Source organism: Mastigoproctus giganteus, chromosome 6 (genome assembly GCF_048544385.1).
Source record: "Mastigoproctus giganteus isolate SK-2022 chromosome 6, ASM4854438v1, whole genome shotgun sequence".
In the NCBI taxonomy this organism is placed as follows: Eukaryota; Metazoa; Arthropoda; class Arachnida; order Uropygi; family Thelyphonidae; genus Mastigoproctus; species Mastigoproctus giganteus.
In genome coordinates, this window is record NC_143580.1 from 217,708,733 (window position 1) to 217,727,780 (window position 19,048).

At 36.6% G+C, this 19,048-nt stretch overlaps 1 protein-coding gene across 1 annotated transcript in view; it reads right to left on the reverse strand.

Moving 5' to 3' along the window:
* Positions 1–1,612: 1,612 nt before the first annotated feature.
* The window catches only part of LOC150084979 (uncharacterized), a 37,329-nt gene continuing 19,893 nt past the window's right edge, over positions 1,613–19,048 (reverse strand). The window contains exons 3-7 of the mRNA XM_090376421.1: positions 17,141–17,256; positions 10,201–10,386; positions 9,764–9,837; positions 6,178–6,319; positions 1,613–1,729 (exon numbers count right to left, since the gene is read on the reverse strand). Coding sequence (XP_090232547.1) covers positions 1,613–1,729; positions 6,178–6,319; positions 9,764–9,837; positions 10,201–10,386; positions 17,141–17,256 — 635 coding nt within the window. The remainder of the gene's footprint in view (positions 1,730–6,177; positions 6,320–9,763; positions 9,838–10,200; positions 10,387–17,140; positions 17,257–19,048) is intronic.

The window sequence follows — 19,048 nt, forward strand, 5'->3', positions numbered from 1 at the left end:
TCAGTCCATCTGCCTAACTTTTATAGATCCTGTTGCTGTAGCATACCGTCTTTACTGTCATTAACAACCCTGCCAACCTTTGTATCATCTGCAAACTTGGACATTAAGCCTAATATACCTTCATCGATATCATTGATAAATATACAAAACAATGAGACCAACACCGAATCCCGGGGTACTCCGCTAATAACATTACTCCACGTAGAGCAGTGTCCATTTATTTCCACTCTCTGCAGTCTCCCACTCAACCATCCCTTTATCCGTTGCAGTAACTTGATCTTAATGCCATACTGCTTCAATTTGTACAGGAGTCTTCCATGTGCAACAGTATCAAAAGCTTTCCTGAAATTTAAGTATTTGTATCAAAATTATTTTTTGCATCCAGTTCCTTTGTGACACATTGTAATATCAAATTGGTAAGACAAGACTTTCCCCTTAACAAACCCATTCTGTGTCTGAACTATTGCTGCTGTTTTGTCTAGGTGATCCCATATCACCTCTTTAACCAGTGAATCCATTTTTTATTTTTTTGGAACAGAAGTTAAACTAACAGGCCTATAATTATTTGTTTCACCATTTGAACCCCCTTTGTGAATTGGGAATACATTTGCAGATGTCTAGTCCATAGGGACCTCCCCTGACTCTAAGAATGCTCTTATAATTATGGCTAAGGGTTTGCTTACTTCCCTTGCTGTCTCCATTATAACTTGATAGATTCCATCTGCCCCAGGTGCTTTTTTTTTTATGTTTAACTACAATCTCCACTTTGCTCTCAGTTATCTCAAAATCACTTAGTTCCCTGTTAGAGTTTGATAAATGGCTGGCATTTCCCTCCTTGAATAACTTCCTCATGTGTGAATGAGGATGCAAAAATACTTAGTTTATCATCTACTTGAGCAGGATCATCAACAGTTGAACCATCTAAGTGGACCAATTTGATTCATTTTTCATATCTGGTCAGTGGCATAGCTAAAATATTTGGACCCCCTTTGCAAAGGACACTGGAGTTTTCTCTTTACTTTGATTAACATGAAATGCCAATGCCTTACTCAAAAAAAAAAATAATAATGTACATAAGTATCTTAAATCTAAACTATTAAAAAACTTTAAAGTGGGTATATCAAATTAAACAATTTAATTTGAATACTAATTACCTTAACAAATTTTGTTCATAATTAAATTCTTTACCATTGTTTACAAAATCACTGCTTTATTCTTTTGGAGTCCATTTTTGGCAGATTTAGTGTTTAACAGTATTATTGTGAGATTGTGTAGTTTTCCCTGTAGAATCTTTTGTACTCTTATTATAATTTTCTACATTACCAGAAGCATAAGAAATAGTGCATGATGGGTTGCTACTATTATATAATAGTATTTGAACCTTGGCAATTTAAGTCTCCATTAAATTCTCTGAAAACCCTAAATGTGCATTTTTCTTCCAACACTTGGGACAAAAAAGCTTGACATCTCATAATTTAAGGTGAAAGGGCTTAACTGCTTTACATATTAAATTTATGAATATTAATTATCTATAACAATATTTTAAAAAGGATAATAGTAATACAACCATACCTGTTTATAAAACTGGTTATCCTGAACACAGAATCATTACCTACTGTTTCTGATTTGGAATTACAGGTAAATATTCTGCAAGATTATTATTTAATATGTCACCATCTTCAACTGCAGCAGGAAATCCATTTTTTAAAATTTTATCCCAATCCAAATCCTAAAAAGTCATAACACTGTCAGATAAATATCTATTCATAATAATAAATACAGCAAAAATGCTCTTGTAGCACTAAAAAATTAACAGTAGTCATTTTAAATTATTTTTTTTGATAAGTAATGCATTCTTTAATTTAAGAGTGAATAATTTTAACATTAGCATCATTGGTTGGAAAATTTTAGAAATCTACAAGGATATCTTCAGTGAAGTCAGAATTTTGTATGTGGACCCTAAAATAATTACCATTCTACTTATAACACTGCATTTTGTTGCGATAGAAAGACACGATTTTTGGAATCAAGTGTGCACAGCTTGCTGAAAATGTCTCCTTTACAGTACATTCTTTTGAGTGACTTCTTAATTTGAACTAAGATGCCAGCACTGTAGTTCATAAATCTAGATGACTGGTAGCAACATGAGAAGCAATGTTGACTAACAGAAGTGCCCTTTTGTTTCAATATAACACCCTAAAACTTTAACCCCTGAGTAGGTGCTTCTGGGATGTACTATAACATTGGTGTTATGCAAGGCCAACACCATCCATAATCAATATCTAAATTAATCATCATGGAGGAATGGAAAAAAGTTAGTTCAGAGTCTACTAAGAAGGATACAGCAAGTAATTACAGCCATAGGTGGGCCAACCTGTTATTAAATATATGAATAAAATGTTTCTTAAATTATTACTGTTAATTATAGAAGTAATTGAGGAATATTTTATTCCTGCATTAAGTATTTGCACTAAGACAGTTTCTAAAAGCTACAGGAACAACCTGTATTTAGGATTAGTTGATTTTAAAAAGAATGTATACAAAGTATCCAAAAAATTTGCTCAGTTCTTAAAATGTGGGATCTTTAATGAACAAAAAGATTTGGTCAAAAAAAAAAAAAAAAGTGTTCAATATTGGACTTAAGATAAGCATGTCAAACAGATAAGAGAAAGCAGATTAGCTAGCTAAACTTATATAAATAGAAGGCTGATGCACCAAAAGAACTGTATAGTGTTAAGGTCAGGAGCCACCTGTAGTTTCTTACATTTGTGCCACGTACTCTGAAGAAATACAGTACTACTGCAAAAGGCAAGAAAAGTGTTGTGTATATGACAATGCATTAAGTTCTGTTGGTGTCCTGGCATTTGGTTTCTTGGTCTATAGGCAGAGACCAAGTAAAAAAATAAATAAAATTAAATTTTAAAAAATGCTGGGTTAGCAAATCCTACCCTACACAAGGGTTAGCAGGAGTCATGTCTGGTTGAGTTGTGGCAAGACCATGAAGATTGTTCTCAGTTAGGGAGTACCAATGCAGTCCTATTCTTGTCCACTTACAGAGGGAAGAGTGTCCTTTAGAGATGAAGGTTAAGATGAATAGTCCAAAGGCTAGTTATCAATTGAGGCAGTTGCCTGTGCAAGGTGTGATCTCCTTACGGCAAACAGGTCCTGGGCAAACTTGGTAAAAGCTAGGTAATATTCCTGCTCAGTGATATACAGATATTCTGTCTAGTGGGAGATCACATATTTTGGAAATTAAACAGCATCTTAAGTCTTTGTAGTGAGGACACTTATAAACCATAAGATCCCAGTCCTCTTCCTGGACTCAAGAGTAGTAGGGGTCCTCCTCAATACCCATCAGGGTCAGCTTCTGTTTGATAGATCCATGCCTGGTAATAAGATAAGATATGTAGCATGGAGACCAGGAGAGAACCAAGGGGGAGCTTTGGGGAAAACTGTAGTGACCTAGGGAATAAATTTATTCATGATTGGTCCTTTGCTTGTCTGTCCATCTCTGCTGCCAAGAGAGAGAGTATAGAGAACAGGGTTTGCTTTTCCATACGAATCTCATTTGTGAGATTCGTCATGTGGTTAAAGATGGTGGCTGGAATTCCTCTTGATAGGCAATAGTGTATTCCACAGCAGATCACCTCCAGGTCCAAAGGCAGGACCCCAGCCAAAACTTGAAGAGCAGGAGGGCTGACTGTGCAGCAGGCCCTTATCATTGTGAGTAACATGCAGTGCTGGATGGTTCCAAGTTTCTAACAGTGGTGACTGATAAACCATGCTCTGGCACCATAAGTAATTATGGGCAGGAACACAGACTTATAGAGAAGAGAGGGTGTGTCTTTTTAGCTCCCAGTCACTCCTACTCACACGTGCAATCATGGCCATGTAGTTGCAGATTTTTGTATGTAGATATGCTAGGTGTGGATAAAAGGACAGTTAATTGTCTAATATAATTCCTAAGTATTCGAGTTTCGTGACCAGAGGGGGTTATTCGGCCTGCTAGCTTGATCTGTGGTGGTCTGCAGGCTTCCCTTGAGTAGAATTGATTTGGTTTTAGGAGAGAGCTGCAACTTATGGAGAGTGGCCCAATCCTGGTGTATCCTTGGGGTATAGTTTGTCTTGGCCTCAAGGGATGCTCTGGAGTTTATAGTTAGTGTGATAAGATCATCGGCAAAAGCATAAGCAGTGATGTTGCCTAAGTTCATCCAGGATGATATTCCACAGGAAGGGGCCCAAGACAGCCCTGTGGACAGCACATGTGCACTACTGTAGGTGGTGGTTATGCAGATATCCCTGTTGGTAAGGTACTCCTTAATGCAGTTGTACAAGTTTCCTAGTATTTGAGCTTGGAGGCGTTGGAGGATACTCTGCCACCAGAGCATATCAAAGGCTCCAGCCAAGTCAACTGAGATTGCCAAATAGTATTTTCATTGGTAGTTGTGGCCAATGTGGCAATTCTATGCAGGACATCCTCTGTGTACCATTCAGGGCAGAATCCAAATTGGTTGTCAGAGTGAAGGTTGGCATTTTCATAGTGTTTGATTTTCAACCAACAAGAGTCACTCCAAGAGCATACTTAAGGTTGTAAGTAATGCAATTGGGCAATATGAGCTGGGTTGTTCTGGAGGTTTTTTTAGGGTTCTCAATAATAAGTTTCACATTTTCCAATCTGTGGGAAAGGATCCTGTGCCAAGACATTTATTTTATCCTGTAAGAGGAGATTGCTAGGTATTCCTCCAGGTGTTGGCCGTTGTAGGTGCCTGGGCAGTCCGCAGTGGTACTGAACCACATCAGCACTCTGCAATTGACATCTGCTCAAATAATTATTTTCCCATTTAGTAGGGTATTACTCAATTCTTGGAGATTGTTGATTGCTGTGGTGATGTCATTGCCTGGTCTTCAGAAAAGAGAGAACATGAAACAAGCCCAAGGGGCTAATAACCTGTGCACATACAGCCTACGGGGAGCAGTGATGAGATCTTGGTTATGGTAATATGTGGGTTACGAATGATTATTGCTGTCCACGGAGTTTCATTCTCAGCTTGGACAACTTGTAATGCAGGGGATATCCCCTGACTTGCTTACTGTGTGTATGGTTCCTGTACTAGTATTATATCAGTGTTATCCTCATCTACTTTTAGCCAAATTTGCTCAGCCACAGCTTTAGCCCTCTGTGCATTTATTTGAATAAAATTTACTCTAGTAATGTATGGTTTAAGCTGTGCTGCCATAATCTGTTTTTTACTGCTGGTTCCGTCTTGCTTTCAAATATACTGGGCATTTGTTGTCCCTAATGGAGTGGTTAGGATCCATTTTGACTGCCTTTCAGTTGGTACAGATGAGATTTTGGGATTTATTTGGGCACATATTGTAATCAAGTCCCCACGGCACAGTGGCCACAAGTTGATTGTCAGCTTGCACATGTGGTGTCTAAACTTGCAGCATCTGAAGCATTTAGGGATTGCAATGAAAATCCTCTTGGTTTTTCAGATACTGCCAGGCCTGGAGGAGAGATTAACGACAGTTGCAATAGTGGTCTGACCTGGCTTTTGTCTTATATTTTGGTCTCCGTTTGGTTTGTTCAGTGCTTTTTGCAGATTTCTTTGAAACAGTTCCTCTGTTAGTTGTGTTGCTGTGAGCTTGTAATCCACATCATAGATTAGGACGGAGGGGCCTTTCTTCTGTGGAATCTCTGCAGCAAGTCCAACCAATCACCTTATTGTTCCTGGGTTGCAAAGGCAGGCAGTACATAATTGAAGCAACAATTATGTATAGCTTATGCAAAGAACAAAATTTAAATACTTATCTCTGGAGTGTTTAATCCAAAAAAACATCTTATTAGCTTCTCTGGACTCTGGACTATTTTGACAGACTGGCAAGTTATGATAAACCACTGTTTTAGAAACAAAATGACAGAGGACAAAAATCACTCAGCTAACTAGACTGGCCCTCTAGTGGCCACCAAAAGGACTAATCCATATTGTTATATGGATCTCACCATCCAATGGGAGAGTGATGCAAACAATATATATAATAAAGTCCAAATTGTCAGCCTATAGTTCAATGAACATGTTACTTATTTTAGGAGGCCTTTATCAAATTGATCAATGCTATTATTAAACAATAAATGTTAGTTGTAGGTCCTTTCTTGTAGAAAGGAAAAATACTTACCTTAAAAAATGGATGATGCTTAATTCCTTCACCCTGAAACTCAAGACGTCTGCTCCTTTCTTTACAGAGCAAATTTCTCAACAAATCTTGAGCTTCTGGTGAGATATTATCTGGTATTCTTAGTGGTTTTTCTACTATTTCTCTAATAGGGAAAAAAAAAAACAAGTTTAACAATTCACTCTTATGCAATACTAAGTAAACAGAAATTAGTATAGTCCACTCCACTACAGTCTTCATTTTTTTCCCTATTTTATTAACCTTATTTTACATATAAATAAAAATTTCCATTACAATTAACAAATTGGAAGGTAAAGGATATGTCCATTGATATGATTAAATGGTCATAAAAATCTGCCCATTACAAGCTACTTGTCTCTACATTCATTTTCTTGACCTTTTTAACAACCTTCTTTCTTATATAACCCTTGAAAATGATAATCTATAAAATTAAATCCAATACGATAAAGCTTTCTTCAACCCATACACTATTAGTTGAAATCAATTATTAGTTAGTGTAGGTTTACAATAACACTAAAATAAAATTAACATTTAAAAAAATTATATATATATATTAATTACTATTAGTAATTAATAAGTTGGTTCTTCACAAAAACATGCCATAACTCAAATTCTTGTATGGATTAATTAATATTTAATTCACATTTCTTTTTCCATAACTTTTTTTTTAGTGTCACCTAACACTATGGAAAACTGGGATTTTAAACCCACCAGTCTGTCCTCCTCCACCATCTTTAATTCAATTCTTAGTGTAAAAATTATGTTGGGGTTGCTATCTCTCAAGTGTAAAACTTGCATTTCACAACATGAAACATTTGCTACATTTCTGACCTTCTCTGATTAATCCTAATATGGAACAACTTGTTTGGCTGTATAACCTATGCATTCACAGGTCAATTTTGCAAGTTGTACATTCAGAAACACTCAGCATGCTCTGCCTGAAATCATGCTAACTACAAATTCATAGGGTTCTTCCACTTGCAGGCAAGAATTGGTACAATACTTCTTAACAAGTGGCAGGGGCAGTAATGTATCATGTAGAATATCCCTATGAATTCCTTAAATGCTGATCTCCAGTGGGGCAAAGATAACTTAGTTGATTTCAATCTTCCTAAAACTCAGTCCCGTCATATCCCACAAAAAGGATTCTTCTTCTTCTATGCTTATCTTCGATGACACTTGGATTTATAGTCAAGATCACATCTCTACTGGGGATTACCAACTTCTAATCTCTCAAATATTGCTTCCTCCACATCTAAAAACACTGGGTTCTCTTTTGCTCTCCCATTATTTTTCTTCCAAACAGCTGTTCATTCTGTACAAATTGCAAATCCACCCTATCATGGAATATTGTTTCCACATCTGGGGCAGTTGCCCCCAAAATCTCAGGCTTCTAGATCCATTCAAAAGAGGGCAGTTAGATTAATTAATGAATGACTCCTCTAACAGAGTCTCCCCACTCTGTCTCAGACATTTTCTGCTACATGCCTTTTCTATAGATATTTCCATGGCACTGTTCTTCTGAATTGGCTTCTATAATTCCACTCTTTCAAAGCAGTCCAAACATGTCACAACTGGTCAATATCCTTTTATTGTCCAACTTCAAGCTCACAGAACCAACTTTTCTTTTTCCTCATTTATTCAATCAACTTCCATTTTTTTTTAAATGGAAGTTGAATGAATTCAACTTAAGGAAACCTCATAAGAAAAAAAAATGTTAGACCTGGAGGAATGGATCAATTATTATGAACAGCTATTGAATTAAGGAAGAGAGGAATTTAGAGAAACTGAAAAAGTTGTCATGAAAATACTTGAACATCCGAATAAAGGAAGTGGAACTGGAAATAAAAATAGCAAAGCACCAAGGCTCAGGTGGAATTAACATGGAGCTGCTTAAATATGGTGGTCAAAGGTATAAATTTACTAACTCATTTGTTCAACAAATGATGGCAAAGAAATACCAGATGAGATGACAGTTGGATACACTACATCAATTTTCAAGAAAGGCGACAGAAAATGCTCCAACTACAGAGGAATGTGTTACGAGTTCTATTTCTAAACTATGCGAAAATCAAGACTGGAACAAGAGATTGTAATTTCTGAGGAACAGTGTGGCTTTTCAACAGGACTCATGTGTAGACCTTTTATTCACTGTAAAGCAAATTCTACAAAAATGTCAGGCTACAAACCAAGATGTGGGTATGCTGTTCATAGACCTAGAGAAAGCGTATGATAACATGCCAAGAAACCTTCTGTGGAAGGCTATGGAAAAAGTGTCAATAAGCCAGCCATTAATTGAAAGGATCTACAACAATATGCTATATAAAAATTGGTTTAAAAATAAAAATTTAAGACTTCCAAAGGACTACTTCAAGGATGCTATTTGTCACCTACTTTGTTTAAGCTATACCTGGAAGTTGTTCCAAGACCATGGTCACAGAAGTGCAGTTCAATGGGTGTTTCCTCTGATCAAAATAATTACCTTTACAATCTGTTTGCAGACAACCAAGTGGTGGTAGCACAGGATGATGTAAATTACACGGGTTACTAGAAGAATATAAAACATGGGGACTGACAGTTAATTTTAATAAGACAGTACATGAATCAAAGTGAGGATGTTCTGGATGTAAATGCAATACAGCAATTTAAATACCTCTGTGTAATTATTCAAGGTTGACAGATCTGAGAAGGAAACATGACTAAGTGAAGGCAAAAAGGTCATAGGTATACTCAATTCTGTGCTATGGAATAAAATTAACAAAACTAAACATCAAATATATAATGCAATACTACAAAGTGTTTTATTATATGGATGTGAAACTTGGACCTTAATTAAAAAACAAAAAACTACAGTCTGTTGAGATGGATTTTTGGCAAAAAAGGTCTAGGATTGAAAAGTGAGAAATGTGATATGAAACAAATGTACAAAAAATCATCATGGATAAAATAGAGAAAAGATTGGAGTGGTTTGGCCATGTGAAGAGAATGGAGGACAACAGGAAGATCAAGGATGTGGATAGAAGGTGTGAGAGCAGCAATGAATAGGACTGGTGGATGGAGATTAGGAAGATAGGAGAAATGGAAAAAAAAAGAATAAAGGAATGACTGATGCTAGGTTGAGGAGAACTGTTGTAATTATGGAATAAATCCTAAGAAGACTTCCATTTTCTGGAACAACCATACTCCATACATATTTTCTGAAAATTACAATCTACAAAAGTTCAAGTCTGAGAAGCTCATGTCAACAAATATCTTCAACCTCCAATCCATGCCATACTAAGTACTATAGGTTCTAATACCCATTGCATTTGGAGTTTTCATAAAAAACTACCATGGAGAACTTTTGCTAGTACAAGACATAAACCATTCCACTTAACAAACTTTGAAGTCACCTGGCAAGCAGTGCTTGCCATGTTCCAATACATTTGAGATAGGAGGGAGGAAAACAGTGATAGGAAAATGCTGTTCCAATTCAATAATTGGAGATACTGATAATTCTGCTTACCATGGACAAGATTTTAAATATCAGTACTTTAAGTTAAAATTTCTGTAGGCTACATATACTTACTCTGGGCTGTGAAATGGGTATTCTTTTACAAGCAGTTCATATGCTATAATTCCATAGCTCCACCAATCTGCATCCTAGAGGGTAAAAAAAAGAAACAAGAACATTACTAAACATTAATAAAAAAATGTTATAAAAATCAAGATAACTGATACCATAATTAGCAAGGATGTATTCTGAATGGAACCTATTCCCTTCAATTATGATTTCTACATGCTGCTGAAATCTGCAAATCAGATAAGTTTCATTCCCCTGCTGAGGCTTAATATCATTCTCTACATAAAATGTGCATGCACCATTAAAATTATGACAGAGAACATTTCAGAATCAAAGTACAATAATCAATTTTAGAATTGATAAAATGCTATTTATTTACTTTAATATATGATAAAAGTCCTGTAAAAAAAGAAAACTTAAATTGCAAATCAAATTTAACTTACATAACTATAGTAGTTTTGTGTAACAACTTCAGGTGACATATAACATTTTGTTCCACAAAATTCGTTAGTGATGTGTTGCTCGTTATTGTCAAAAAGCTTACACAGGCCGAAATCTCCAAGGATAATGTGTCCACTCTCCCGGACAAATATGTTATCTGGTTTTATATCCCTGTGGATAATACAGAGCTGGAAATATACATAGAGAATCAGAAATTAAATTTTAAGTACAATTTTTAAGTCACTATTTTAACAGAACATATTTGAGACTACTGTTAACTTAAATTTTTAATTTCAATAATTAGTTTTGTCCCTTATGAAAATGATTGTCATCCTTTTCTGTATTTGTGTTAACAAAGATCATTCTAATATACATATAAACCACTGCATTTGCCAGATTTATAAAGAGAAGACATAGAAATTGTACTTTTCATAATTTTTGAAAATCAGATAGTAGCAGCTATTTATTATTTTTAAAAATAAAATAACTGCTACTTAAATTGAATAGAGGCTAAATTTTATATGATTGTTGGTACAGTATTTCACATTAACTCTCGTTTACTCAACACTTCCACTCATCTTCCATTAGGACTTGAGTATTGACCAATTTCGATTACAACAGTCCTCCACTCTTCCTTAAAGCCCCATACTCAAAAACACAAATCTGCACCTATCCAACCATTTTCTAAAACATGCGACAAATTCCTTTGTTCCAATTATCATTCCATTACACTTTACTTTTTTCTGCAGTAATGGCAAAATCCAAAAACAAACATGGAAATCCATGTTTCACACATGGATGAGCAGTGTGCTTTTTGCACAAAAAGCAGACTGCTTATCCTGTTGGTAAATCAACTGCAATAAAATTGTTACAAAGCTAGAAACTCTTCTGGCCTCCACCATTGAGTATGTGAAAATTTATCTTGAAGCCATTAATCTGATTATTACCAGAAATAATGAATTCTATCAGCATTAGTTTGCCAGTGATATCATGGCTTATGTTACTCATTTCTGAAAATTGATGGCAAATGTTTGTAAAGAATATTTCAAACTGAATCAAGTAGTTTCTCTTGAAATTTCAGGTTTTAGCATTAGTAGAGACATGCAAGCTAATACAGCATCAATCAAAAAAATGCACACAAACCTCCCTATTTCACTGATCTATTCATTTCAAATGTGGTAGATGACTTTCATCAACCGGTGAAATACCACCACTTTGCTTATTGGAGGCTTGAAGTGGTGAAACCCATGTTTAGTCTCTAGAGCAAAGTTTCCGGCATCCCCCTCCCCCCATACTTCTCCTTCAACCCATGCACGGTACGAAGTACTATAGGTTTTGATACCTTTCGTGTTTGGGGTTTTCATAAAAAAAAAAAAGTTTGTCTAGTTCTGCCTTAATTTATTTGTTATCAACTTCCACAACAACAGATGGAAGTTTGTTCCTGCAATCAAATAACTGCAGGGTAAAGGCAAACTTCTGCACATCTATTCTACAACTGTCTTTCCTTAATTTGAATCTATGCCCCCTCAGATTTGTAATCTGAGCAAGAGGAAGAATCCCATCAGCACTGAGCCTACTCAATCCATTCAAGGCCTTATACACCTCAATCAGATCACCTCACAGGTGCTTAGTCTCCAGAAGTTGCAATTTGCAGAACTTAAGCCTTTCTTCATAAGAGCACCCCTTTGTTCCCCACACTAGTCTTGTTGCCCTTCTCTATACTCATTCCAGCAAATCTACATCCTTCCTAAAATCAGGCTTCCAGACCTGTATGCAGTACTCTGCAAGGTGTGGCTTCACCATTGCCTTATACAAGGGGATAATTACCTCCTTATCCCTGCTCACAAAATTCCTGTATATCATTTGCAAGACCCCATGACCTACTGTGGCAGCTTGTCTGCACTGCTCAGAAAACTTTATACCTTACTGCACAATTACACCCAGGTCTTTCATTCTGAGTGTAACACCACATACTTGGTACATTTCTCTGGGGTTACTGCTACCCATATGCATTTGTCAATGTTAAACTTCAGTTGCCATTTCTCAGCCCATCTACCCAACTTTTGCAGATCCTGTTGCAGCAGTATACAGTCATTAACACTACTGTTATTAACTTTGACATTAAGTGTTGATCCATTGGTGATATTCTGGCTTATGTTACCCATTTATGGACAAATTCAGTAGAAAAGTTCTGTGAAACAAGCAGTTGCTCTTGACATGTCCAAGGCTTTCGATAGAGTTTGGCATAAAGGTCTTCTAAACAAGCTTCCATCTTATGGTTTGCCAACTTTTTTTTGTGACTGGTTATCTGGTTTTCTCTGATTGCTCACTGAGGGTGATGGTAGATGGCTGTCTTTAACTTCTCCACTAATGCTGGTTTCCCCTAGGTTCAGTTCTTTCCCCCACTCTTTTCCTCTTGTATATTAATGACCTTCTTCCATTGACTGGATATCCTATTCATAGTTGTGCAGATAATAGCACATTGCATTCCACTTTGAGAAACCCTTGCCCTGCTCAATCAGCTTTAACTTCTCAAATATCTAATACCAATTCCTTAAATGCTGATCTCCAGGTAATTCTCCAGTGGGGCAAAGACAACTTAGTTGATTTCAATCCTAAACTCAGTCTTGTATCTCAAAAACAAGGATTCTTCTGCTCCTATACTTACCTTTGGTGACACTCAGATTTCTAGGCAAGTTGATATATCTCTTTTGGGGATTATCCTGACTTCTAATCTCTCCTGGCAGAAGCACATTACAAATAGTTCCCTCTGCATCTTAAAAAAAAAAACTTGGTTTTTTGCTTTTGCTCTTGGCATTGCTTTTCTTCCAAACAGCCATTCAACTCTACAAATTGCAAATCCACCATACTGGAATATTGGTCCGACATCTGGGGTAGTACTCCCTAAACCTCTCTGGCTTCTTGAGTTCATTCAGAAGAGGGCAGTTAGGTTAATTAATGACTCTTTAACAGAGGATCTATCACTCGCTATCTCAGACTTACTGTTTCTGCTGCATGCCTTTTCTACAGATACTTCCATGGGCACTGTTCTTCTAAATTGGCTTTAGAATTCCCACTCTTTCAAAACAGCCCAAACACTTGCCGCCACCACCACCACCACCATTTACTGTCCAACTTCAAACTGAACCAACTTTTCATCTTCATTGTTTATTCAGTCAACTGCCGTTTTCTGGAACAACCTTCCTTCATATATGTTTTTCCTGAAAATTAGTCTACAGAAGTTCAAGTCAACAAATATCTCTCGTCTTCTCAACCTCCATCCCAAGCACGGTACTAAGTATTATAGGTTCTAATACCTCATGTTTGGGGTTTTCATAAAAAAAAAAAAAAGCTCTATATAGCTTCATCAATATCATTAATAAATATACAAAACAACAAATGGGCCCAACACCGAACCCTGAGGGACACCATTAATAACATAATGGTCCATGTAGAGTAGTACCCATTGATTACCACTGTCTTCTGCCACGCAACCATCCCCCTTTATCCATTATAGCAACTGGCCCTTAATGTCATACTGCTCCAATCTGTACAGAAGTTTTCCATATGCAACAATATCAAAAGCTTTCCTGAAATCCAAATATACAATATCAAGATTTTTTGTATTCAGTTCCTTTGTGACCACATCATAGTATCCAATCAAATTGGTCAGACAAGACTTCCAATCAACAAACCCATGCTGTGTCTGAATTATTACTGCTGTCCTGTGTAGATGATCCTGCAATGCTTCTTTAACCAGTGACTCCATATTTTCCCTGGAACAGAAGTCAAACTAACAGGCCTGTAATTACTCTTGTCACCCTTTGTGAATTGGAGATACATTTGCACATCTCCAGCCAGTGGGGACTTCTCCCAAGTTCAAAGATGCTCTCATAATTACGGCTAAGGGTTTGCTTACTTCCTTTGCTGCTCCTTTAATAGAACTGGATAGATTCCAGTACCCCAGGTGCCTTTATGTTTAACTTCAGTTTCTCCTCCACTTTGCTCTCAGTTATTACACAATCATTTAACTCCAATTATTGAATTTATCAATTCAATAATTGGAGGTACTGATAATTCTGCTTACCATGGATAAGATTTTCTAAATATCAGTACTTTGTAAAGTTAAATTCTGTAATCATTAGTTATGTCAATATCAAGACAACTATCAAGAGGCACTATAATTAGAGCCACTGAGATATTACTGTAGGCTACATATACTTAATCTAGGCTTACTGAAATGGTATTCTTTCACAAGCAGTTCATATGCTATAATTTTAGCTGAAAAGTCTTAAAAACAAGCTACTATCCTACAGATTAAAAAAAACAACCTTTCTGCAATTGGTAATCTGTTCTCTGACTACTCACTGCAGGTGAGAGATGGTTGTATTTTAACTTCTCCACTAATGCAGATGCTCACTTTTCTCTTTTCCTACTGCATATTAATGTCCTTCCACTGACTAGAACTAGAAATTGTCTAGTGTTTAGATGAAATAGCACACTAAAGTCTACCTTCCAGACTAAGAAACCCTGCTCTTCACAAACAGATACAACCTTTCAAATATCTACCACCAGTTCTTAAAATGCTGATCTCTGGGGAGGGGCAGGAAACATTATTTCGCCACATCTTTATGGTAGTTATCCCAACTTCTAATATTTCAAAGCAAGCATATCTCAAATAGTCTCCCACTACAAAGGTCAAGTAATTTTGATTGTCAGCATTACTATTTTTCTAAACAGTTATCAATTCTGAAGCAATCAGAAGTCGGTCCTACATGGAACACTATTACTGCATCTGCAATAGTGTACCCCAAATCCATCCTAAACTCGCAGACTATTTAGAAGAGAATAGTCCTAAAATAAACTACATCTTGCAAACTCCATTTTGTATCGCAGATGTTCAGTTTCCACTACATCCCTTTCATAACTTTGTGATCAAAACTGGTCCTCAACTAATTCTTCCTTATTTATCTAAGATCTTAGTATTATGGTGTGATGCAATCATCTATCTGTTCAAACAAATGACACTGAGCCTACCATGTTTCTTTATAAAAAGAAAGATCTACTTGTTGACTATTATGTCATCTCTTCATCTTTCCCCAAGCAAGATATCTCAAACAGCAATGAAATCAAATTTTAGTTACTTTTTTCAACAAGCAGCAATCAGTATTATAATATCTATTGTAACAGATTACAATACTGTGCAACCAGTGTCATTTAATTCTGCCAAGTTCACAATGACTTTCAGTTTGCTGTTTTATTTAAAGTTTGGTTTACAGGCATATTTGATTCTCCTGTTCTTCTAAGCTTTGTATGGTTGACACTTCTGTTCTAAAGTTATAGCTCAGACACAGCATGGTTTTGTTAAGGGGAAGTCTTACCTGACCAACTTGATTGGATACTATGATGCAGTCACAAAAGAACTGAATGCAGGGAATAACTTTGATATTATATACTTGGATCTTAGAAAGGCTTTTGATACTGTTGTACATTGAAGACTGCTACACAAATTGGAGCAGTGTGACATTGGAGGCAAATTGCTGCTATGGATAAAGGGGTGGTTGAGGGGGAGAAGACAGAGTGGTAATCAATGGACACTGCTCATCGTGGACTAATGTTATTAGTGGAGTCCCTCAGGGCTCAGTGTTCGGTCCATTATTGTTTTCTGTATTTATAAATGATATTGATGATGGTATATCAAGCTTAATGTCCAAGTTTGCAGATGATACAAAGGTTGGCAGGGTTGTCAAGGACACTACTGACACTATGCTGCTGCAACAGGATCTGGAAAGGTTGAGCAGATGGGCTGAGAGGTGGCAAATGAAGTTTAACATTGACAAATGTAAAGTACTACACATGGGAAACAGCAACCCCAGAGCAACGTATCAACTCTGTGGTACTACACTGACAGTGATAGAGAATGAAAGGGACTTGGGGGTGGTTGTGCAGGCAGATATGAAGTTCTCTGAGCAGTGCAGACAGGCTGCAAGAGTAGCTCATGGAGTATTGTCAATGATATACAGGAATTTTTCCAGCAGGGATAAGGAGGTGATTATTCCATTGTATAAGGCAATGGTCAGGCCACACCTAGAGTACTGTATACAGGTCTGGAGGCCTCATTTCAAGAAGGATGTAGAGCTGCTGGAACGAGTACAGAGAAGGGCAACAAGATTAGTGAATGGAACAAAGGGGTGCTCTTACGAAGAAAGGCTTAAGTTTTGCAAATTACAGTGTCTGGAGACTAGGCACCAGCGAGTTGATCTGATAGAGGTGTATAAAGCCTTGAATGGTTTAAGCATGCTCAATGCTGATGGGATTCTTCCTCTAGCTCAGAAAAATCACCTGAGAGGGCATAAATTCAAATTGAGGAAAGACAGATGTAGGATAGACGTGCGGAAATTTGCCTTTAGCCAGCGGGTGGTTGGTTGGTGGAACAGACTGCCATCCCTTGTGGTGGAGGTTGATAGCCTAAATAAGTTTAAGGCTCAGCTGGACAGGTATTTTGAACGAACAGAGGGGTGAAGTGGATTTTTTTTTTTTTTTTTGGCTGATGCTGCATAAGCTTGCTTTCTTGCATCAAATGCCTCTACTAATGCTAATAGTTCATTCAGAAAGCAACTAACTTTTACAATTCTATTATTAATATAATTGCACTCAATTATGGTAAAAGCAGAAAATGAAAGTTGAGACTGACTGCTCTTCGGCCTGTCAACTTTTATATATTTTATTATATGACGTATCTCTGCAAATGGGTGAATTAGAGTATCACTAAAATATGCATTATACACTATTTTGATACTTTAATAACAATTGTTTAAGATTATTTTTTTGCCATACATTTGCAATTAAAAAAAAATGACTTTGAATGTCATCCTCAACAGATACCAATATTGTATACAATTTAACACAACTGCAATAAAATTCAAAAGTTAAAATATTTACCTTGTGAAGCTCTTCAACGGCTACTAAAAGTTCTGCAAGATAAACCTTTGCAGCCATTTCATCAAATGGACCAGATGTTGAAAGATACTCCCATAAATTGCCACATGGGGCAAACTCTGAAAATAAAAATCCAAAAGTTAATTGAAGTTCTTGAATTAAGTGTGATTTTTTTTATTAACACTATTTCACTGTGAAAGCCATTTTCTGATAACACTTAATACTACTAATTAAGAAATAAGCCTTCATCTTACTTCCAACCTAATCTTATTTTGCACTAAGTACAAAATAAGATTAGATTAAGTTGCAGTTCTTGAATAATTCTGCTACACTTTCACATACTAATGTACTATGAATATAATATGCAATTAAGACTGAAAACAAGCATGAAGAGATTGTGTAAGACTATAGACTGTATAGGTATTCTGGCCTCATTTTAGGAAGGATGAGGAGTTGCTAGAATGAGTACAAAGAAGAGCAACAAGATTGGCAAGGGGAACAAAGTAGTGCTCTTACCAAGAAAGGACTAAGTTCTGCAAATTACAGCACCTGGAGAGTAGGCACCTGCAAGGTGATCTGATTCAGGCATATAAGGCCTTGAATGGGTTGAGCAAGCTGAATGCTGAGTGGATTCTTCCTCTTGCTTAGACTAAGAACCTGAGGGGGCACAGTTTCAAATTAAGGAAAGATAGTTGTAGAATAGATGTGCAGAAATTTGCCTTTAAGCCAGCAGGTAGTTGATTGGTGAAACAGGCTTCCATCTTTTGTTGTGGAAGTTGATAGCCTAAATAAATTTAAGGCTGAGCTCGACAGGCATTTGGAATGAATGGAGGGTTTTTTTTGGTTGATGCTGTATAAGTTTGCATCATATTCCTCTACTAATGCTAGATGAAATATTGGAATTAGCTCAATAAAAATTTTTTATTGGCATTAGCTGAGGCATATGATGCAAGAAAGCAAGCTTATACAACATCAGCAAAAAAAAAAAAAAAACTTATTTCACCCTCTGTCACTCCAAATGGGTGAAATGGGAAAACACATCTAGTTCAGCCTTAAATTTATTTAAGCTATCAACTTCCACAACAACAAATGGAATTCTGTTCCAGCAATCAATTACCCGTTGGCTAAAGGCAAGCTTCCACACATCTATTCTACAACTGTCATCAATTTGAATCAATGACCCCCCTCAGGTTCTTAGTCTAAGCAAGCAGAAGTATCCCATCAGCATTGAGCCTGCTCCAACAATTCAAGGCCTTATATATACCTCAATCAGATCACCTCACAGGTGCCTAGTCCCCAGACGCTGCAACTTGCAGAACTTAAGCCTTTCTTCATAAGCACACCCCTTTGTTCCTTTTACCAATCTTGTTGCCCTTCTCTGTACTCTTTGTAGCAACTCTACATCCTTCCTAAAATGAGGCCTCCAGACCTGTATACAGCACTTAAGGTGTGGCCTGACCATCACCTTATACGAAGGGATAATCACCTCGTCTCTGCTAGCAAAATTCCTATATATCTCCCGACACCATATTTTGAATTGCTTCCATTACACACAATTTGCATAGGTTTTATAGCTATGGCTCATGTTTATATGGCACTCTCCTCTGAAATCCATATGGTTCAAGTAAAGTGAAGCAGATTAAGAATTATAATTAAAGTTAAAATGCCCCAAGGAAAGAAGTGCACTGCTCTTTTCTCAGGTTGTCATACATGAATAAACAGTGATATAAGTTAAAACCAAGAGTCGACATGAGATTTCCAAAAAACGTCATCAGTTGGTTATATCATGAAAAGTGTGAACTAGGATGCATATTGTTGAATCACACATAGGGAATTTAATGTGCTAGATGCCATATTGGTGAAAGGGTCATCAGTAATTTTAATTTTGTATTCAGAATCTCATGTCGAAAC